This window comes from Camarhynchus parvulus, chromosome 1 (genome assembly GCF_901933205.1).
Source record: "Camarhynchus parvulus chromosome 1, STF_HiC, whole genome shotgun sequence".
NCBI classification, from domain to species: domain Eukaryota; kingdom Metazoa; phylum Chordata; class Aves; order Passeriformes; family Thraupidae; genus Camarhynchus; species Camarhynchus parvulus.
In genome coordinates this window covers 2055852-2076708 of record NC_044571.1, presented here as the reverse complement: position 1 = coordinate 2076708, position 20857 = coordinate 2055852, and the positions used below count along the sequence as shown (strand labels likewise).

At 40.1% G+C, this 20857-nt stretch overlaps 1 protein-coding gene across 1 annotated transcript in view; it reads right to left on the bottom strand.

The window, feature by feature from the left end:
* The window catches only part of DOP1B (DOP1 leucine zipper like protein B), a 56545-nt gene extending 35897 nt beyond the window's left edge, over positions 1-20648 (bottom strand). Inside the window, 5 exon segments of the mRNA XM_030949668.1 lie at positions 1046-1235; positions 3375-3545; positions 3707-3888; positions 16871-17037; positions 20169-20648. Coding sequence (XP_030805528.1) covers positions 1046-1235; positions 3375-3545; positions 3707-3888; positions 16871-17008 — 681 coding nt within the window. The 5' untranslated portion in view covers positions 17009-17037; positions 20169-20648.
* Between the last annotated feature and the right edge of the window lie 209 nt (positions 20649-20857).

Genomic DNA, 20857 nt, shown 5'->3' with positions numbered 1-20857 from the left:
CCAGAAAAGCTGCTCTTCAAATGAAATGGATGGAGCAATTTCAGAGTATGGACATTTCAGTCTCAAAATATTTTTAATTGCATGGCATCCTAATTTAACCCAGACAAGGCTGGGGTTATGGGGTTATTTTAGGTTACAAGCTGTAACTGGGGGTGTGTGTTCTGTCCCCATCTGTCAGAGCTGGGGCAGCTCTCTGCTGTCCATGGGGCAGTTTGTTCTTTCTCTCTGCCACAGCCAACCCTCCCTCCAGGAGATCTCTGCTGTCCATGGCCACTGAGTGTCCCTGCAGGGCTGATCCAATTCCAGCATCCCATGGGGAGATGCTGCGCCCAGGGGAGGAGCCAAGCATTCCTACCTGGATCCAATCTGAGCCTGGAGCAGCACAGCAGCCTTTGCCCCCTGCATTGCCAGAGGAGCAGCTTTCTGCTGCCCTGCATTGCCAGAGGGAGCCCAGGCCCATCTGCAGCAGCCCTGGAGCTGCAGAGGAAAACTCCCCCCTTGTGCAGGATCCCTGCTGCAGCAGCAGCACAGCTGGCACTGCAGGAGGGCTGAGCCCCCATGGGATGGGGCTGTGCCACCCCCTGACACACAGGGGGCAGGGCATCTTCTGGTTCTGGCAGTGTTGGTTTGTATTACTGCATTTTTGTTTTTATATTTTCTTTTTATTTTTAATATTTTTCCTAGTAAAGAACTGTTATTCCTATTCCCATATTTTTGCCTGAGAGCTCCTTAATTTCAAAATTATAATAATTTAATGGGACTGCTGCCACCACCCTGACCCACAGCATGTCAGGCCATGTTCTGACTCTGGCAGTGTTGTTTTGTATTACTGCATTTTTAGTTTTATTTTTTATTTTAATTTTTTTCCCCTTATAAAAAAATTTGTTATTCCTATTCCCATATCTTTGCCTGAGAGCCCCCTTAATTTCAAAATCACAATAATTTGGAGGAGAAGGTTTGCATTTTCCATTTCAAAGGAGACTCCTGCCTCCCTTAGCAGACACCTGGCTTTCCAAACGCAAACAAGGGTGTAAAAGGAACTTACAGTGAGTTTATAATCAGTGCCAAGCATGAATTTCTGCTGTTTGCCAGAGAGCTCCCTGTTGATGTGGCTGACGACGAAGAGGGAAGCAGGGAGCCTGATGGAGGGGCTGCCCAGGACACTGCCCCAGAGAGCTCCATAAAACACCTCCTGGCCCATCAGCAGGGACAGCTTCACCAGCAGAGCATCTGTTCTGTACCCAGGCAGAGAAAAAAACCCCTTGTTAGCTGATTTTCTACCACAGAAATGGAATTATATAGAGTTGATATCATTGGCTTGATGCTTTGCGGCTTTGTGTTGTCAAAATTTCCCTTTATCACAGAATCTTGGGATGGTTTGGGTTGGAAGGGACCCAAAATCGTCTCATTCCACCCCCTGCCATGGGCAGGGAACCTTCCCCTATCCCAGGTGGTGATGGATGAATCTCATTGTACAAAAAAATCCAACCCACTCAATTCTTTGTCGTTAAAACAAAGTCTCTGTTCACACACTGGAAAGTTTTCCAGGAAATATCTGCAAATATTTAGCTCTGACCAAACAACTGCAGCACCTGTGACTGCAGAATGTTTATTGTCAGAGGTGTGAAAAGCTAAATTGGAAGTCATTTAAGCAGATGTCAAAATCTGAAATGCAATTTTATCAGTCTGGGAGCTGGAGATTATCCTAAAAATTCCTATTTTTAAACCAACAGGGTCAATTTTTAAGGCACTGGATGAAGAAAAACAAGAGATGTGAAGGCCCCTGGATCCCTGGCAGTGCCCAAGGCCAGGCTGGACAGGGCTTGGAGCAGCCTGGGACAGTGGGAGGTGTCCCTGCCATGGCAGGGGTGGCACTGGATGGGATTTAAGGTCCCTTCCAACCCAAACTAGTCCAGGATTCCATGAGATAAAACAACAAATTGCACACAGGACACCCTGAAATGAATTCCAGAGCATCCCACTGAAAATGTGGGATGCAGCACATTCCCTGCTCTGGAACACTTTGGTATTTTACCATAAAGGAGGAATTAAAACCTCACATGAGGAATGCAAGGTTGAGAAAAGAGGAAAATCCCAGCTCAGAAGAGGAAACAGCTCCCAGTGTGATGGGGTTTTTTTCCATTTATTTATAAAAAATCCCTCAAAGCAGCTTTCCTCTTCCATTTTCTGTGTGAGTGCACAAACTCAGGGAAATTTGGAGCTGGAAATGGTGTCTGGGCTGAAGCACAAGCTCAGCACTTTGTTCACTTTCAGGAACAGCAGGAGATGGATTAATTTTAGTCCTCAATATTGAAGGTTCTGAGAACACTCAGCAGAGAGCCTCTCATGAAAAAGAATTGAGAATTAACCTAACACAGCTTCTGACAAGATATTCTTATCACAGAATCATTGCAATGAGTAAACAAAATAAAAACTACTCCCTCATGTGAATTGGTATTTCAAAAAAACAAACAAACAAACAAAACATTAAATTAATTTTAACATAAATATTTCCCAGGATTTATGAAATGTATGTCAGATCCTGTTTGTTCAAAGAGGAAAATGATGGCATCAAAAATAGAAGAAAAATGTGTAAAACCAGAGGTCAGATCTTGGAAGTTCATCTGATTAATTTTAGTCCTCAACATTGAATCTTCTGAGAACACTCAGCAGAGAGCCTCTCATGAAAAAGAATTGAGAATTAAACTAACACAGCTTCTGACAAGATATTCTTACCACAGAATCATTGCAATGAGTAAACAAAATAAAAACTCCCTCATGTGAATTGGTATTTCAAAAAAAACCTCCAATTAAATTAATTTTAAAATAAATATTTCCCAAGATTTATTAAATATATGTCAGATCCTGTTTGTTCAAAGAGGAAAATGATGGCATCAAAAATAGGGGAAAAAGGTGTAAAACCAGAGGTCACATCTTGGAATTTAATTTGTAATTCCCATTAATTCCCTGCTCCCTATTTTTGCCAGATTTTACAGAAATATTGGAAAGAATTCAGCTGCTCTCTCATGTTACAGAATTGAAATAGAATTTATCTCCAGAGCAGTGGTTTGGGAGTCAGGTGAATTATTTAGAAGTCAGAAGAGCTTTAAGAAATTTTTTATTATTTTTTCTCAGCATTTTTATTTTTAACCCTTGTTTTCCTCTTTTTTAACCCTCCTTTTCCTCTTTTCTTCTCCTTCTGGGATGAAAATAGAGAGGAAAGGTTTTTTTTTTAATTCAGCATTTTTCCAGGTCCCACCATTCATCCCCCTTTAGAAGCTCTTTTATTTCTAGAAATCTGACAGAAATTTCTTGAGAATTCTTTAGAAAAACACTGGATATTGCTTCAATGAATATGGAATAATTAATATTACCTGTCATAAATTTCTGATCCTTCTTCCAAGCCAGGCAGCAGCCCAATGACAAAGGCCTGGAGACCAGGCAGGAGGGATTTTTGGAGAGGGAGAAAATATTTCTCATACAAGCCAAGGAGAACAGGTCTCACTGACATTGCTGCATTTGCCAGCAGAGGGAACAAACCAGAGCTTTGAATCAGAAAAACAACAAAAAAAAAAGGTAAAATGAGAGTTAATTTAAATAGATCGAGATGGTTATGCCTTAAAAAAAATAAATTAAAATGACATGTACAAAAAGAAATTCTTAGTGAGCTGTTTTGTGCTTTAGAAAAAAAAATAAATCAAATTACCTGTACAAGAATAAATCCTTGGCAAGCCATTTTGTGCCAATGATTTTAAAGATGATTTCATAGGTTTCTAAAGCCTTTAAGTGCACCCCACTGGGCAGGGCTGGGTGCAAGCACTGGGATAATCTTTTACTGATGATCAACCTTCTGGGCAGCAGAGAATACTTCAGGTTACTCTGCAGAGCCTGGGGAGAAAGGAGAGGAGAAGAAAGAGTTATAAAGAGAAATATAAAATATCTAATGCCTGTTTATTAAAGGCTGAGGAGAAATGAGAAGAGTTATAAAGTGAGATATAAAATATCTAGTAGCTGTTTATTAATGCTTGAGGAGAAAGGAGAGGAGAAGAAAGAGTGGGAAAAAAAGTGAAAAAAGTGAAATATAAAATATCAAATGGCTGTTTATTAAAGGTTGAGGAGAAAGGAGAAGAGTTATAAAGTGAAATATAAAATATCAAATGGCTGTTTATTAAAGCTTGAGGAGAAATTAGAAGAGTTATAAAGTGAAATATAAAATATCTAGTAGCTGTTTATTAAAGGTTGAGGATAAAGGAGAGGAGAACAAAGAGAGAAAATGAAGTGAAAAAAGTGAAATATAAAATATCTAAGGGCTGTTTATTAAAGGTTGAGGAGAAAGGAAAGGAGAAGAAAGAGTTATAAAGTGAAATATAAAATATCTAATAGCTGTTTATTAAAGCTTGAGGAGAAAGGAGAAGAAAGAGTTATAAAGTGAAATATAAAATATCTAATAGCTGTTTATTAAAGCTTGAGGAGAAACGAGAGGAGAAGAAAGAGTGAAAAAAAAGTGAAAAAAGTGAAATATAAAATATCTAAGGGCTGTTTATTAAAGGCTGAGGAGAAAGGAGAAGAAAGAGTAAAAAAAAATGAAAAAAGAGTGAAAAAGTGAAATATAAAATATCTAGTAGCTGTTTATTAAAGGCTGAGAAGAAAGGAGAAGAGAAGGGTTATAAAGTGAAAAATAAAATATCTAGTAGCTGTTTATTAATGCTTGAGGAGAAAGGAGAGGAGAAGAAATAGTTATAATGAGAAATGTAAAATATCTAATGGCTGTTTATTAAAGGTTAAAGAGAAAGGGGAAGAAAGAGTAAAAAAAAGTGAAAAAGAGTGAAAAAGTGAAATATAAAATATCTAATGGCTGTTTATTAAAGGCTGAGGAGAAAGGGGAGAAGCAAAGAGTTATAAAGAGAAATATAAAATATCTAGAAGCTGTTTATTAAAGGTTGAGGAGAAATGAGAAGTGTTATGAAGTGAAATATAAAATATCGAATAGCTGTTTATTAACGGTTGAGGAGAAATGAGAGGAGAAGAAAGAGTTATAATGAGAAATGTAAAATATCTAACAGCTGTTTATTAAAGGTTAAAGAGAAAGGAGAGGAGAAGAAAGAGTTATAAAGAGAAATAGAAAATATCAAATGGCTGTTTATTAAAGCCTGAGGAGAATATTGGGAAGAGTTTGAACTCCTAAGTGCATTTTGTTACAGCAGAACCCTGCAGCTGAGTTTTTATTTGGGATCAGCCATGGAAAATTTGGGAAAGCCTGGTGGGACTCTGCTTGGAGGAGGGAAAAGGAAGTCAAGGACCAGGATGGGGACAGGGTGTCCCATTATCCCAGATTGTCCCACATCCAGGGGAAGAGGGAAGGGACCAGAAGAGCATCTCATCTTTTAGGGGATAAAGAAAGAATTCAAGATTTCTCTTCCTTCATAAATTCCCTTCATGGATAGAATCATGGAATGGGTTGGAAGGGACCTTAAAGATCATCTTGTTCCAGCACCTCCCACTGTCCCAGGCTGCTCCAAGCCCTGTCCAACCTGGCCTTGGGCACCTCCAGGGATGAGGAGCCCACAGCTTCCCTGGGAAACCTGGCCCAGGGCCTTTGATCCCTCAGAGGGAACAAATTTTTCCAATAAATAATTATTTCATAATTTTTTCCAATAAATTGTTCCAATAAACAATATCTGAAACAAAAAATAACGAACCTTGCAACCAAAGCAGAGATGATGAAATGGGATAAAAGCCTCTGCTCTGGAATTCCCTGTGGCTGCACTCACTGAGCTGGATAACTCACTGCATTCAGGTACAAGGAAAAGATGTTTAGGGCAGGAAGTACTTCAATAAGATTGGAAGGAATTTTAGAAAAATTTTAGAAAAATTTAAGAAAAAATTTAGAAAAAAACTGTGTCTCCCTTCTTGGGAAAGGGAACTCCTTTCCTTGAGCCACCAGAGCATTTCAGCAGGGAAATAAATCAGTTTTCTCTCCAAGTCACAGACAATCAAAAAGAAAATTTGCAAGTCAAGGGCACTGCAGGCTTTGCTCAATGGGCAAACACAAACAGAGGTGTTGGAGTTCTGGGTGCTGAGAGTTTGGGACTTTCTGTGCTGCCAGGCACTGACCCCCAGAAGAACACTGCATTGACCTGAGGCCCTGGAGAAGCTTCCAGAATGGAATGACAGAACTGGGATTGTGGGGGTGGAGTTTGAATAGAAGTGTGTGATATCACAGGGTGGGAAACTCAGAGTTTAAGGGTTTAGAATACAGGAATGGATAGAAAGCAAGATGGAGGTTTTAGGGTGGAAGCTGCTCCTTCTTCTTCACCTTCTTCTCCATGGGTTTGGGTGGTTTTGTGTCATTGGATAAAAAAGTCCCCATTGCAGGCACGGGTGGTTGGTTATTGGGTTAAAAGTGAAAATAATTGAGGTGTCATTTCTTAATTGGACAGTTTATCCTTCAAAGGCCTTGGAGAGAGAGACAGTTGGCCATTTTGTGCCTTGTTAGTGAAATACTGCAGAACTCACTGCTGTGAGACTGTAACATAAATAAGAAATAATAAACATTTGAGCCTGAACATGAACTATGGTCTCAAGTGCCTTCAACCCTGACCTCGACAGAGGCACAAAAACGAAGCTGAAAACCAGCACAGATGTTCCAGAACCTGTGGACATTTGGGATATTTTAGGATCAAGCAAATTCTTGTCTCTTCCCAAGATGAAATCATGGTTTTATCCCATGGAATTCTTTTCAACTTGAGGTTCTTCTGTTTTCCTTGGAAAAGCAGCAGAAAGTGGAGTAACCTTTCCTGGAATAAACCTACAGCAGGTGACGTTACCCTGAGCACTCCTCAGCAGGAAGGGGAGGAGATAAAACCCTTCCAGTGAGAGCAGCTGGCAGGAAATTTAACCAAGAAATAAAAAAGGTTGGGAGTTTCCAACAACAGCAAACAGAAAAGTCAGCCCATCCTGGCAGACACACAGATGTCACTCAGAGCCACTTCAGCCCCTCCTCCTCTCCCCAGCACAGGCAGAGCTGCATTTGATGGATGATAAAAACCAGAATCCAAAAAGAAACCGTTATTTCACATATTTCTGGAGTTACTTTTTTTATACCTTTTATATTTGTATAAAATATATTGTATATTTATATTTATATTTATATTGTATATTTATATTGTATATTTTTATTTATATTGTATATTGTATATTGTATATTGTATATTGTATATTGTATATTGTATATTGTATATTGTATATTGTATATTGTATATTGCATATTGTATATTGTATATTTATATTTGGGGGTTTTACTCATGTGGTACATGAGGAATATTATTTCAACATTAAAATCCTTAAGAGTTGTAGGAACTGTGAAGATTTCTGGAAAGCTGGACTTTGAAACTTTCTATTTATATTGTGGGCCTGTATTTGCCCACACCCTCTCTGCATATTTAGAGATATAAAAGGAGATAATTACAAAAAGCAGGCCAGTGGTAGACTGTGATCACTGTGGGGAGTTTTGGAAGGAATTTGAGATGGAATTTTTGAATTATTTTTGATGATGTGTTTTGGTTTATTTTTTACATAGGTAGGAAGGGTGAGTTTGGTTTACATTGTTCTAGTATGGTTCAGAAGGCTACAAGACTTTTAGTTATAAGACTTTTTAAGGAGTTATTGACTAATAAAACACTGTTAATAAGAATATTTATGGTTTTGACCTAATTTTGAAATGTTTTGGTTTATGGACTTATACTACCGTGTAAGTTTTCCTAGTTAATTACAACATATAAACTCATAGTATTGTATTTTGAATTCTTTGCTTACTTTTGTAGTTACTTAATTTTTTTCTATATTTTAAACCTTAAAACTCCAACTTTTTTAGTTAGTTTACCATGTTTTTGTTCTAAATTATAAATTTACATTTTCACTTTTAGCAGCTAAGTTTGGAAGCCTTTTCCAAGGTTTCAGATTAAATCTTGTGTTTAATTCTAAGTTTTAATTTACAGGCTCAAAATTCTGAGAGTTTCTTGTATTTTGGGTTCTAACAGTAAATATTTTCCCTCTCAATGTTCAGACTGAACAAATACCATCTTAATATTCCAATATTTAAATATCAACCAGGCAGAAAATGGAAATATTCACTATTTATTCCACAGAGCATCAGCTCCAGCACAGCAATAATGGCACCTCAGCTTTGCCTCCAACACTTCCTAAGGATTTGAAGGAAATAAGAACTCCTTTCCCCAAACATCAGGAAAAATGATATTTAATGATAAACGGAATATTTAGAATCAGGGAATTATTTGGAAGGTAACTCAAAGATCATCCGGGGCTGGGCAGTGCCACCTTCCACTATGCCAGGGTGCTCCAAATCCCATCCCAAATCCCCTTGGGCACTTCCAGGGATCCCCAGCTTCTCTGGGCACCCTCCCAGCCAGGAATTCCTCCCCAGTATCCCATCTTATTAAAAATTCCCTGATAACTGGCACACCAAAAAAGATCATACACTGAATTTGATGGAAATTTTGACAGCCATTGTGGTGGTTTTAGTTTGAAATGGGGTGGAAATATCCATTTTGTGTGGTGGTTTTGGTTTGTTAATTTAAGGTTTCTTGAATTTTAAGATTTTTTGGTTTAATGGATTAAAGAGTGCGGGATGTTTTGGTGTTGGTTAATTAGCCATGTTCTTATTTTTTGTTGTGAGGTAGGATTAGGAGAAAGGTAAAACTTTAAAACTGTAAAAGGGTATGAAGGAAATTTTATTAATAGTAGCTAAAAGAAAAAAAAGCAGTAAGAATTAAAATGAACCTTTTAGAACACTTCTTTTTCTCCTACAATCTTTCTTTTTTCACTGATAACGTAAAGAAACAAAATTTAAAATTTTCAGTTAGCTTCCTACTTTTAAAGTAGTCTTTATTTCGTTTACTTAGGGAGAGAAGTTTTGCTTGTTAATGTTATGGAAACTTCTCCACAAGAGGAAAAAAAAAACCAGTTCTCTTAATTAATTAATTAATCCTGGTGGCACAGGATTACTTTCACAACAGGAACAAAGAAAAGAGAGTTGTGGTCTCATTATTTTTACCTTGGGTGGCACAGCTGAGCGGCTGGGTGAGCTTTCTCACTTGGAATGTTGGCTTAGCAAGAGGGCAAATGTCACCTGCTCTGACCCAGGGACCTGCTTGGTGACATTGGCAAATGTCACCTGCTCTGGCCCAGGGACCTGCTTGGTGACACTGGGACCGCCAGGCAGGCAACATTGCCAAACTGAGGAGCAACAGACTTTTAATTGCTATAACTTTTTATTGCTTGCCCATGGCACTGGTGTTGGGCAATGCCCTTTTCCTGACCCACAGATGGGGCAGCTGAGAGGTGTTTTAAAAACTTTTATTCCATTTTCAGTCTCATGTGAAGGGTGAGACAATACAGATGTTATAATTCACAATCAGAAGCCAATTATTTAATAATTACAATACACTCTAAGTGTTTCTTGGCCTATCAGCTTTAGCCACACCATGCTGGAAATGCCTTAAAGCCAATTATCTCAAATTACCCCTCATGGGTCCCACTGCAATTCACCTTTCACAGTTCTGTTTCTCCAAACTATCCAGTCTTATTTACAAAACCATCCTTTGAAACTTGTTTCCAGCTCCATTTCTCTCTCAGCAATGTCTGTCCTATCCCAGGGCATTTCTAGTTCAGCATTTCTTGTCTCAAGGTTTGCACACAGATGCACACACTGTGTGAGCCTTCTGTCAAACTTTAAAAATTCCCTACAAATCCATTTCCCACACATGGCTGCCAAGACTTTGAAGGGATGTGCTGCCTCAACCTTTCCTCACACTCAGAATCCATCCACACAAGCATCCACAAGCTGGGATCAAGTAGAGGAACTCCTACTTGCTCCCTTGTTGAAGATTTGCATGCAAGATGTTTTCCATTCCCATCTGTGTGGCAGATTACCTTGCCAAGTGGGCAGTTTGCCTTATCTCTCTCTTTGAGTGACCACATTCACACCTCCCTCGGGAGGGGACCTCTGCTGATAACAGACTATTGAATGTCCCTGCATGGCTGATAAGAACTGTAACATCCCATTGGGAGATGCTCCGCCCAGAGGGAGGAGCCAAGCATTGCTGCCCCGATATACTCTGAGATTCTGGAACTCCAGCACGGCTTTTCTGCACGGGATTCCCCAGAGGAACAGCAGCTGCCTCTTCCTCCCCTGGATCTCCAGAGGAAGAACACATCCTTCTCTACAGATCCTCCTTGCTCCAACAGAACCACCCCTGATACTTCAGAGGGCTGCAGCCACATTTTCAATGGGACTGCCACCAACACCCTGACCCACAGGGTGTCAGGGTGGGTTCTGACTCTGTCAGTGTTGTTCTAGTGCGCTGCATTGTTTATTTTATTCTTTTTATTTCTTCCCTATTAAAGAACTGTTATTTCCTGCTCCCATATCTTTGCCTGAGAGCCCCTTAATTTAAAATCATAGCAATTCGGAGGGGTGGGGAGGGTTTACATTCTCCATTTCAGGGGAGGCTCCTGCCTTCCTTAGCAGACACCTGTCCTTTCCAAACCAAGACATCCCTCTACTTGAGGGAGCAAGTAGAAGAATAAAAGTTGAGAATTCAAATTGGATCAATGAATTTTCAGACAATGGGGGTTGACAGGATGGCTTTCACCTTTGGTTAAAGGATTTTTTTGGGTTGTAATCATTGTTTTTATTGTTTTGCTCATGTTTCCTTGTTTAATTAAGTATCTGCAGAGGTCCATTGGGGAAGTCTTCATAGTAAGAAAAACCAGGGGAGTTGTGGAATCCTTTGGAACCTTCAGGATAAACCACAGAGTCTCCATCTGGGCTGAAAGAGAAGAGTTCCCCATGGAGCCTCACAACACCATGATCTCTCCCAGTTCCTTTCCCACATATCCCAAATTCTCCTGGTGTCTCCTTTCCCTGTTCCCTCATTGTTTGTGGTGTGCCTGGTGGCCACCCCATTTTCCCTGCAGGGCAGTGCCCTTTGTGCCACCCCATTCTTAACCTTGTGCACACCCCATTGTTTGTGTTTTGTCCCTGATTTCCCTTGGGATTGCTGGAATAAACCTTTATTTATCACACAAAAGCCCATCTGCATGGTGAGTGAGATGTGTTGCTGCTACACCTAAAACCACAGCAGCAGCAAAAACTTCAAACCAAAACCCAACAGAGTGTCCCTCCAGCCCTTGGAAATTGTCTCTCTCCATCTTTCTTGCAGCAGGGGTCATCTCTTCCCAAAAAAATCCCTTGGATGTTGTGAAAAGAATGGGAAAATGGAAAAGCACAAGGATTTTGTGGCCTGGGCAGGAAAACACCACAGGCTGAGTGTAGGAATGTGCTCCTTGTGTGTGACAAAACTATTTTTTGTCCCTTTAAAAAGGAAACAAGCCCAGAAGTTTCTCTCCTTGATTAGGTGAAAAAGGCACCTCATAGGCTTGGGGGACTTCACCTCAAACTTAAGGACAGGAACCAAAAAGTCCCACCTGGGCAATTCACTAGAAACAGAAGAGAAGAAAGAAACCAATGGCTTTTGTGAGGTGTTCTACCAGGGGCAGGAGGGCCTCTTGCACCTGGATGGGTTTTCCTCTGCAAAGAATTTTGTTATTTTGCCTTTTATTAAAACTTTTCTGTTTCCAACACTGCCACAGAAGCCATCCTGCTGATTTTATGCCTTCAAAGGTAGCTGAGCTATCCTGGGTGTGAAATAGATCTCCAAAAGCTTATGAGACCCGGCTTGAAAAAGCTCCTATTTCTGCTGAGGGCTCTGTGCTCCTACACATTCCTTTTATTTGGAGCGTGCCATGGGATGGGCAGCAATGGGATGTTGGATTCGCTGCCTGGAAGGGAAGAGCAAACCAAAGAGCAGCTTTTCTTTGGTGTGCCTGGGTTTAGGAAAGTTTTTCCTCCTGTTGCCAGCTCCTGGCCTTTCAGGTTCTCTTTATGTAACACAGAAATGAAAACACCCGAGTTGATGTGGCTGCTGAGGGAATTGACCTCGTTTGCAGATTCTGAGAAAATCACAGAAGGTTTTATATCCAAACCTCACACTGCTACACCTGATCTCCAGCAGGTTCAGGGATTTGAAACCCCATTCCAATACTTTTGAAGGCCATGGTTGTCCCAAGAACTCTCCCTGCTGCTTTGCTGGAAGGTTCAGGCTCTTCCCAGCTTCTCCAGAATTGCAGCGCCAATGATTTTAAAAGGTTTGAAAGGCATTCCTTGGCAGAGGGATCTCAAATGTTCACTGAAATAAGAGTGAAGTGATCACAGACAGAGTTTTAAATGATAATTAAGCTCCTCCAGCTGATTTAGGCAAAGTTGAGAAATTGGATTAGGCAAAGTTGAGAAGTTGGATTTTTAAATATCCTGAGCTTCCACAAGAGGAAAAAGAACAAAGAATCAGGAATGCTGGAATTACAACTTTGGCTGGTAGAAGTGAATAAACTCCAGATCCCATCCCACACCCTTTTTTCCAACACTAACACCTAAGGATGCTCAGAATTTCTATGAAATTGGGCTATAAAAATCCATTTCTTATATATATTTATATAAGAATATATATATATATATATATTCTTATATAAATGGGCAGATACAAATATAGAAATCCTATATAAATATAAAGAATTAAAATATAAATTATATAAATATACAGAATAAATGTAATATTTATATTCTAATAGTAGAATATAATATTTATAGAAATATCTATAAAATATTATTGATATAAATATTATATAAATAGTTTATATATAAATATAATATATTTATATTCTATAATGTATTATAGAATATATAATATCTATATATAATATATAATATTATATATAAATATTTTATATAAAAATATAAATACTATATATTATAATATAATATAATATAATATAATATAATATAATATAATATAATATAAAATAATATTATATTATATTATATTATATTATATTATATTATATTATATAGTATTATATAAATATTATATAAATATTATATATATATAGATATTTTATATATAATATATAAATATATATTATATTATATATTATATAAATATATTAAAATATTTTATTGTTATATTAGATTTTTTTATTTTTATAATATTTATATATTTGCATCTGCTTATTTATATTCTTATTAGAAATATTATTTTCCACTGGTTCTCATTTCCCTTCATGATCTATTACACCCACATTATTCAAAATAACCTCCCAAATCCTTTCCTTCTATGTTTGGGGTGTGAAATAAATCAGCAGATTGTGCCAATTCTCTCCTGCTCACACCTGGTACCTGCAGATTTTAACTCTGAAGGGGAAATTCATCTCTCCTGACCTCAGAAACCCCAAAATCAGCCCAAAAAAGGGGTAAAAAAGGGGTAAAACTGCAGTGACTGCTCAGGCTCCCCATAACAGCCACGAGGAACAAACACAATCTTAGGACAACATTCCTCTGACCTACTTTAGGCTTTAAGGGATGAGTCACAAAACAAAAAAAGAAACTGAAATAAACCCCTTTGTTCCTCTGCCTGCCTCAAAGCAATGCAAGGTGAAGCTGGCTGGAATGAAAAGGCAAGTCACATAAAGCTCATCTCCCTTCAATGATAAAATAAAATAAAATATAAAAATGAAATGAAATGAAATGAAATGAAATGAAATAAAATAAAATAAAATAAAATAAAATAAAATAAAATAAGAAATGAAATATGAAATGTGAAATATGAAATGTAAAATGTAAAATGTAAAATGTAAAATGTAAAATGTAAAATGTAAAATGTAAAATGTAAAATAATCTCTGCAGATCTGCCAACTGAACATTCACATGTTGCTTCTCTGGTTCTACAAGTCACCAGAAAACTTTATTTTGAGCTGTAGAAGCAACAGAGAAACTCAAAAAAAGCTCCAGTTTATCCTGAGTAAAATCATGGAAGGAGGATAGAAAAAAAATTTAAGATAATCAAGGAATAACAGAGAGGCAGCAGAGTTGTTTCTCTTCACCAAGCTCCATTTTTTACCTCATTTTTAAGGGATAAGATATTTTAAGGAATCCTTCCTTCTCTCCTTTGCTGCCTCTGACCCCAGTTCTGTTAGAAAACATCAAAATATTATTCTAGAATTGTTTAAATATCCTTAGGTTGAGGTTGAGGTCAATCCCTGCTGCTCAAGTCCAAGGTGTGCCAAAATGCCAAGCCATGCATTATAATCTTCCTCTAGTTCAACAAACCAGTTTTTTAAAATATTTTTGTATTTAAGGATCAGCTGTTCAGACTTGACTTTCCTGTGTTTTGCAAAGGATTTAGGTTAAAAATTCAAATATACCTGGTTTAGAACAATGGAATCCAAGCTTGGTTGGATTTTCCCTACTTAAAAAACCCTTCCTTCTCTCCTTTGCTGCCTCTGACCCCAGTTCTGTTAGAAAAAAAACCAAAATATTTTTCTAGAATAGTTTAAATATGTTTTGGGTTTAGGTTTAGGTCAGTCCCTGCCACTCAAGTCCAAGGTGTGCCAAAATGCCAAGCCATGCATTATCATCTTCCTCTAGTTCAATAAACAATTAAAAAAATATTTTTATATTTTTATATTTAAAGATCAGCTGTTCAGACCTGATTTCCCTGTGTTTTGCAAAGGATTTAGGTTAAAAGAATTCAAATATACCTGGTTTAGAACAATGGAATCCAAGCTTGGCTGGATTTTCCCTACTTAAGAAATCCTCCCTTCTGTCCTTTGCTGCCTCTGACCCCAGTTCTCTTAGAAAATATCAAAATATTCTTCTAGAATAGTTTAAATATGTTTTGGGTTTAGGTTTAGGTCAGTCCCTGCTGCATCACTGATCCAGCAATGAAATTCCACAGCTCTGTAAGAAAATATTTTACATTTCTGAAGGACATCTGCACCTTGCTTTTCCCAGCCCCGGGATTACCTGGAGGGTGATGCCCCTGAGCTTTATGAAAATAAAACAGTGTTTGTGTCTCAACAATGCCTGCAGGAGAAAAAGTCTCAGAAAATATAACACCCATGTGGTGAAATGCTGATTTCACACTGCTCTGGAAATAAACTTCTGAACTTTTTGATTTCTTGTGTTTTGTCCTTCCCTTTCTCAGCATTTTCATGGGGATTAATCTCAGTTAGCCCTGCACACAAGTGAGCCCCAGGATCTTCAATATAACCACGTGGAGATTGTAAAAACAATTTTATTTTATAAACTGATCTCCTTCCTGCTCATCCACCTCCAGCACTGAGGTTTTCCCACCAGAGGCACCTCCCCCAGCCCTGATAAAAATCAACAATAATAGTTATAATAATATTTATAATAATATTTATATTTGAGGCTGTCAGACACCACCAGGAGTTCAGGGAATGGTTACTTGTTGGAATCCCAAATACAAAAAACTCAGAACTTTGGGCCTGGAAGCCAAAGTTTAGAATTAAAGCCAGGGTTTGATCTGAGACCTTGGAAAAGGCTCCCAAACTGAGGTGCTGGAAGGGAAAATGTGAATTTATAGTTTAGAGCAGAGAAAGGTTAAGCTAAGCAAAAGAAAGTTTAAAGTTTTAAAGTTTAAGATATAAAAAATTTAAAAGTAACTACAAAGGTAAACAGAGAAATTAGAATGCAGCTCTGTAGTTTGTGTGTCATAACATAATTAGCTGAGAATAATTAGCTACAGCTTACACTGTAACATAAGTCCATCAGACAAAATATTTAAAGATTGAGTCAAAAATATAAATATCCTTATTAACAGTGTTTTATTAGTCAATAAATCCTTAAAAAGTCTTGTAACTTAAGTGCCTTGTGACCTCCTAAACCACACTGGAACAATGTGAGCCAAACTCACCCTTCCTACCTATAAAGAAAATAAAAAATAAATCACAAACAACTCAAAAATCCCATCTCTAATCATTCCAAACTCCTTCAAAAATCCCCATAAATCCTCCAAAAATCCCCACAGTTACTGACATCTCATTTTCCTTCCCTGCCACATCCCTCCTGATTTTCAGACAACAGACAGGGATGAACACTGGGGTGGATTTGCTGCACCAATTCTTAAGCTCCTAAAAAGATTAAATCCCTAAAACCCCCCAGCAGATGGGCTCTGGATCAGCTGAGAGTTTTTCCTTTGGTTTCTGCTCTGCTGCCACAGATTTGGGCAATTCTGTACCTGGATAAAAGCTCAGGCAGGTGCTCAGTGTTCATCTGGGTCAAAACAAAAGATCAAAGCCTTCCTCTCACTTTAATTATTTCATATTTTCCCTTTGGAGAAAAGCATTTGGAAGGCATCTGGCTCTTGATGAGAGCCAGAATCGTGATGAAAAACTGAAGGCAGAAATGTGGAACTCCTGTTTCAAAACAATATTTCTGTCTCTCTCCATGGTCATAAAAAACCACCAAATTTCCCCAAATCCAAGGGGAGGGCACAGCCAAGGAAATGTGACCTTTAAATAAAAGCTTTGCCTCAGAAAATATTCTAAAACTTGTCATTTCCTCTTTTCTAGAAAAGCTTTTTAGCTGCTCTAGAGCAAGGGTTTCTTTGATGCAAAAATTCAATTAATTAAAATTAAATTAATTAAATGAAATTAACTTAGCAGAATAAAGACAGCAAATACCATTTGCAGGAAAGCTCTTTCACCAAAATTGCTCCCATTTTTTTATATAAATTGCTCACATTAATTTTTATATAAATGTGAGCAATTCACCAGAATGTCTCACATTTATATAAAAAAATGCTGACTTAGATGATTCCATTATTTTTCTTGAGTGAATTTTCAATTTTTTTTCAAGTGCTGGAAGTGCCAGAAAAGTTCACAGCAATACAAATATCACAAAGAAATGATAAAAATTCCCTTCACACTGTACCTTATTGAGCTTGCCAAGGGAAGAGATCAGATCTGCCCATTCACTGGATGATTCAAAGTTCCTCAAAGCTTTCTCAATTGCTGAGGAATAATTCCTGTATCTGTAATCCCCAAGTAAATCCTGCTCTTCTGGATCCATCTTGGTTGCTCATAGCAAGGTGGAGCCTCCTGGAAAACTCAGACATGCAAAGAGTTAAAAAATCACCCAAATTTCAGTTCTGCCACACCTGAGATCATAAATATGGAGAAGCACTGGCAGCACAATAAACAGGTCAACATTTCAACACAAAGTTAAAAATAATTCCCAAAATAATTTTGACTCCCCACTGACTTTTCCAAGAGAAAATTTGGAATTTTTTCAGTCACTTTTTCAGTCACTTTTTCCTATTTCCTTTTGGGAAGGTGTTTTCTCATTGCACACACAATTGTAAAGGGGAGGATACCAAAATCTCCCTCCAAGGAGCTGGGAATTGCCAATTCTCAAGTTATAAATTGAGAATTTATAACTCATCCCCTGTGAAATGGGGAGCATGGAATGGGGAATATTCCTGGAGCCTGGAATGGGGAATATTCCCTGGGCAAACACAACTTCCATGGGAAATCCTGCTCAAGGGCTCTCAGCCCTCAGCACAAGGAGCTCTCAGAACAAACAGGTCAAAATTTCAACAGAGAGTTAAAAATAATTCCCAAATTAATTTTGACTTCCCACTGATTTTTTCCAAAAGTTTTTCAGTCACTTTTTCCTGTTTCTGGGAGGTGTTTTCCCATTCCACACACAATAACAAAGGGCAGGATCCCACAGTTTCTCTCCAAGGAGTTGGGAATTGTTCTCAGAACTCATCCCCTGAGCTCTGGAATGGGGAATATTCCTGGAGCATGGAATGGGGAATATTCCCTGGGCAAACACAACTTCCATGGGAATTCCTGCTCAAAGCCTCTCAGCCCTCAGCACAAGGAGCTCTCAGAGCACAATGAACAGGTTAAAATTTCAACACAAAGTTAAAAATAATTCCCAAAGTAATTTTGCCTCCCCACTGACTTTTCCAAAATATTTTCAGTCACTTTTTCCTGTTTCTGGGAGGTGTTTTCCCATTCCACACACAATAACAAAGGTGAGGATCCCAAAATCTCCCTCCAAGGAGTTGGGAATTGCCTTCAGAACTCATCCCCTGTGCTGTGCAGGATCACCTGGAGCCTGGAATGGGAAATATTCCCTGGGCAAACACAACTTGGCAGAGAATTCCTGCTCAAGGCTCTCAGCCCTCAGCACAAGGAGCTCTCAGAGCTCTGCAGCTCCACTTGGCAGCAGCAGAGGTTCAAGTGCAAGTCCAAGGTGTTGTGCCAAAATGCCAAGCCATGCATTATAATCTTCCTCTAGTTCAATAAACAATTTTAAAAATATTTTTATATTTAAAGATCAGCTGTTCAGGCCTGGTTTTCCTGTGTTTTGCAAAGGATTTAGGTTAAAAATTCAAATATATCTGCTTTAAAACAATGGAATCCAAGAATGGTTGGATTTTCCCTACTTAAAAAATTCTTCCTTCTCACTTAAAAAATTCCTTCCTTCTCTCCTTTGCTGCCTCTGACCCCAGTTCTGCAAGGAAACATCAAAATATTTTTCTAGAATACTTTAAATATGCTTAGGTTTAGGTTTAGGTCAATCCCTGCTGCATCACTGATACAGAAAAGAAATCACAGCCCTGGAATAAAATATTTTACATTTCTGAAGGACATCTGCATTCAGTCTCCTGCTGTTAGGACACAAAAATAAACCCAAGCCATCCTCCATGTCCTTTAAAATATTAGATTTGTTGTAATTAACAACTTTAACTCCATCAATGGAAGGGATTTGGTAGGAAATCCTCAAACCCAGAAAAATGCTGGATGAAATGAAAAACCAGAAAGGATTTTAAGTGCAGGTTTAAGGCACCTTTGCACTGCCCTGAGCAGGATTGAGGCACTGCCAATAAAACCACTCTGTGCCAGCCAAGCCACATCCACCTCCATGAAAAAATAAAATTATCACACAATGTCATCAGGGCCAGATTGGCTTGGTTTGTTTGGCTACAAAGAGGATTTAATTTTGTCTTTATCAGGATGTTTGCAGTGCTGCTTGCAGCAGAGAGAGTGAAATCAGGGAATAACATTTCATTTATCTGGGATCCAGCTCTGCTTGTTCCAAAAAAAAAAAAAAAAAAAAAATAAAGTCAATCCTCCCATAAAACCCAACAAAGTGGAAAAGCTGCAAGATACTGTCAGCAAAAATTAAGAGTAATTTGATACAAAGACTGGGCAAGAAATGGAGCTCTATTTCCCTCATCTCATCTAAGGATCTTAATCACGGGATTGTTTCCACTGCTGAGGACAAAGCAGGAGCTGGGGAGTTTTTCCAGCAGCTCTCTGCCAAGTCAGAGCTGCTGCCACTTCCATGGAGAAGAGATTGGTCTGGGTCACTCAGAATCAGGCAGCTGCTTTGCTGACAGGACACATCAGCTCTCAAGGTATTTATTTAATCAGGATTTTTGCAGCGAAAAGACAGGTAAAGGGTTGGTTTCCATGCAGGAAAGCAGGGATGGAAATAATGATTTAATGTGGGTTGATATTCCTGCACCTCAGCTGCCAGATGTCAGCAAGGCTGGATAAAATCCAGTAATTGAAATAAGGTAAATAGATCATGTTGTGCTTGGACACAAAGGCAGGAAAATAAGTAATAACATAAAATAATTAAAAACCCATACAAAACCCACTTGCTTTTTGGTTAGTGACCTTTAGGCACATAACCCAAATCCCAGGTCACAGACTTCCCCAGCAAATCCCGATGTAAATCATCATTCATCACCTTCCCCCGCTGATGCTGCCAGGCTCTTTTCAGCGGTCAGGACGAGGAGCGATGGCCAGAAATTAAACCAGGAAACTCCACCCCAACCTGAGGAAGAGCTCCTTCCCATGGAGGCGGCGGAGAACCACGGAATATGCCGAGCTGGGGGAAGCCCATCAGGATCACCCAGAACCCCAAATCCCACCCTGGGCACCCCCGGCAGCGCTGTCCAAAGGCTCCCGGGGCTCTCGGGCCGTGCCCGTTCCCCGGGAATGCCGCGGGTGTCCCTGGCTGGGCCGTTCCGAGCCCGCCTGTTCACCTGCTCCAGGTGAGCGCCGTGGCACGGCTGGGCTGGGGACGGCGATCCCCTTCCAACCCCGCCCGTTCTGCGATGCCGGCATTCCGGCCTGGGCAGCGCTGTCCCCTCAGCCGGGTCCCCTCCCGTCCCCTCCCGTCCCTTCCCCTCCCCGCCACCGCCTACCTGCGCAGGGCCCCGCACCTCCCGGGGCCGGCGGCGACGCCAGGGGAACCGGGCGGCGGCGGGGCGGGAGCGGCTCCGCAGTCCCTATGGAAACGCGCCCTATGGAGAGCCGGCCCTACGGAAATGTGCCCTATGGAAGCCCGGCCTATGGAGAGCCGGCCCTATGGAAGCCCGGCCCTATGGAAATGTGCCCTATGGAAGCCCGGCCTATGGAGAGCCGGCCCTATGGAAGCCCGGCCCTATGGAAATGTGCCCTATGGAAGCCCGGCCTATGGAGAGCCGGCCCTATGGAAGCCCGGCCCTATGGAAATGTGCCCTATGGAAGCCCGGCCTATGGAAGCCCAGCCCTATGGAACGCCGGCGCCCCCGCCCGCGCCGCCAGGCCCGCAGCGGGGCCGCAACACCGAGCGCCGCGCGGGGAGCGCCGAGGCATGGCAGTGCGGGAGGACTCCAGCTGTGCCGACAAGCCGAGCGCTCTGGCGTTGTCACCCGGTGTCGTTGTCACGCTCTGTCGCCATCACCTTTCTCCCGGTGTCACCCTCTGCCGCGTCGTGCCACAGTCCGCAGCGCGTCACCTGCCTCCCCCCCGTAGGGAGATGGTACAGCCCGGCGGGCAGCCAGGGGCGCTGAGCGCCCTCTGGCGGCGCGGGCGGGGACGGCGGCTCCGCGCTCCACCCGCGGCCGCTCCG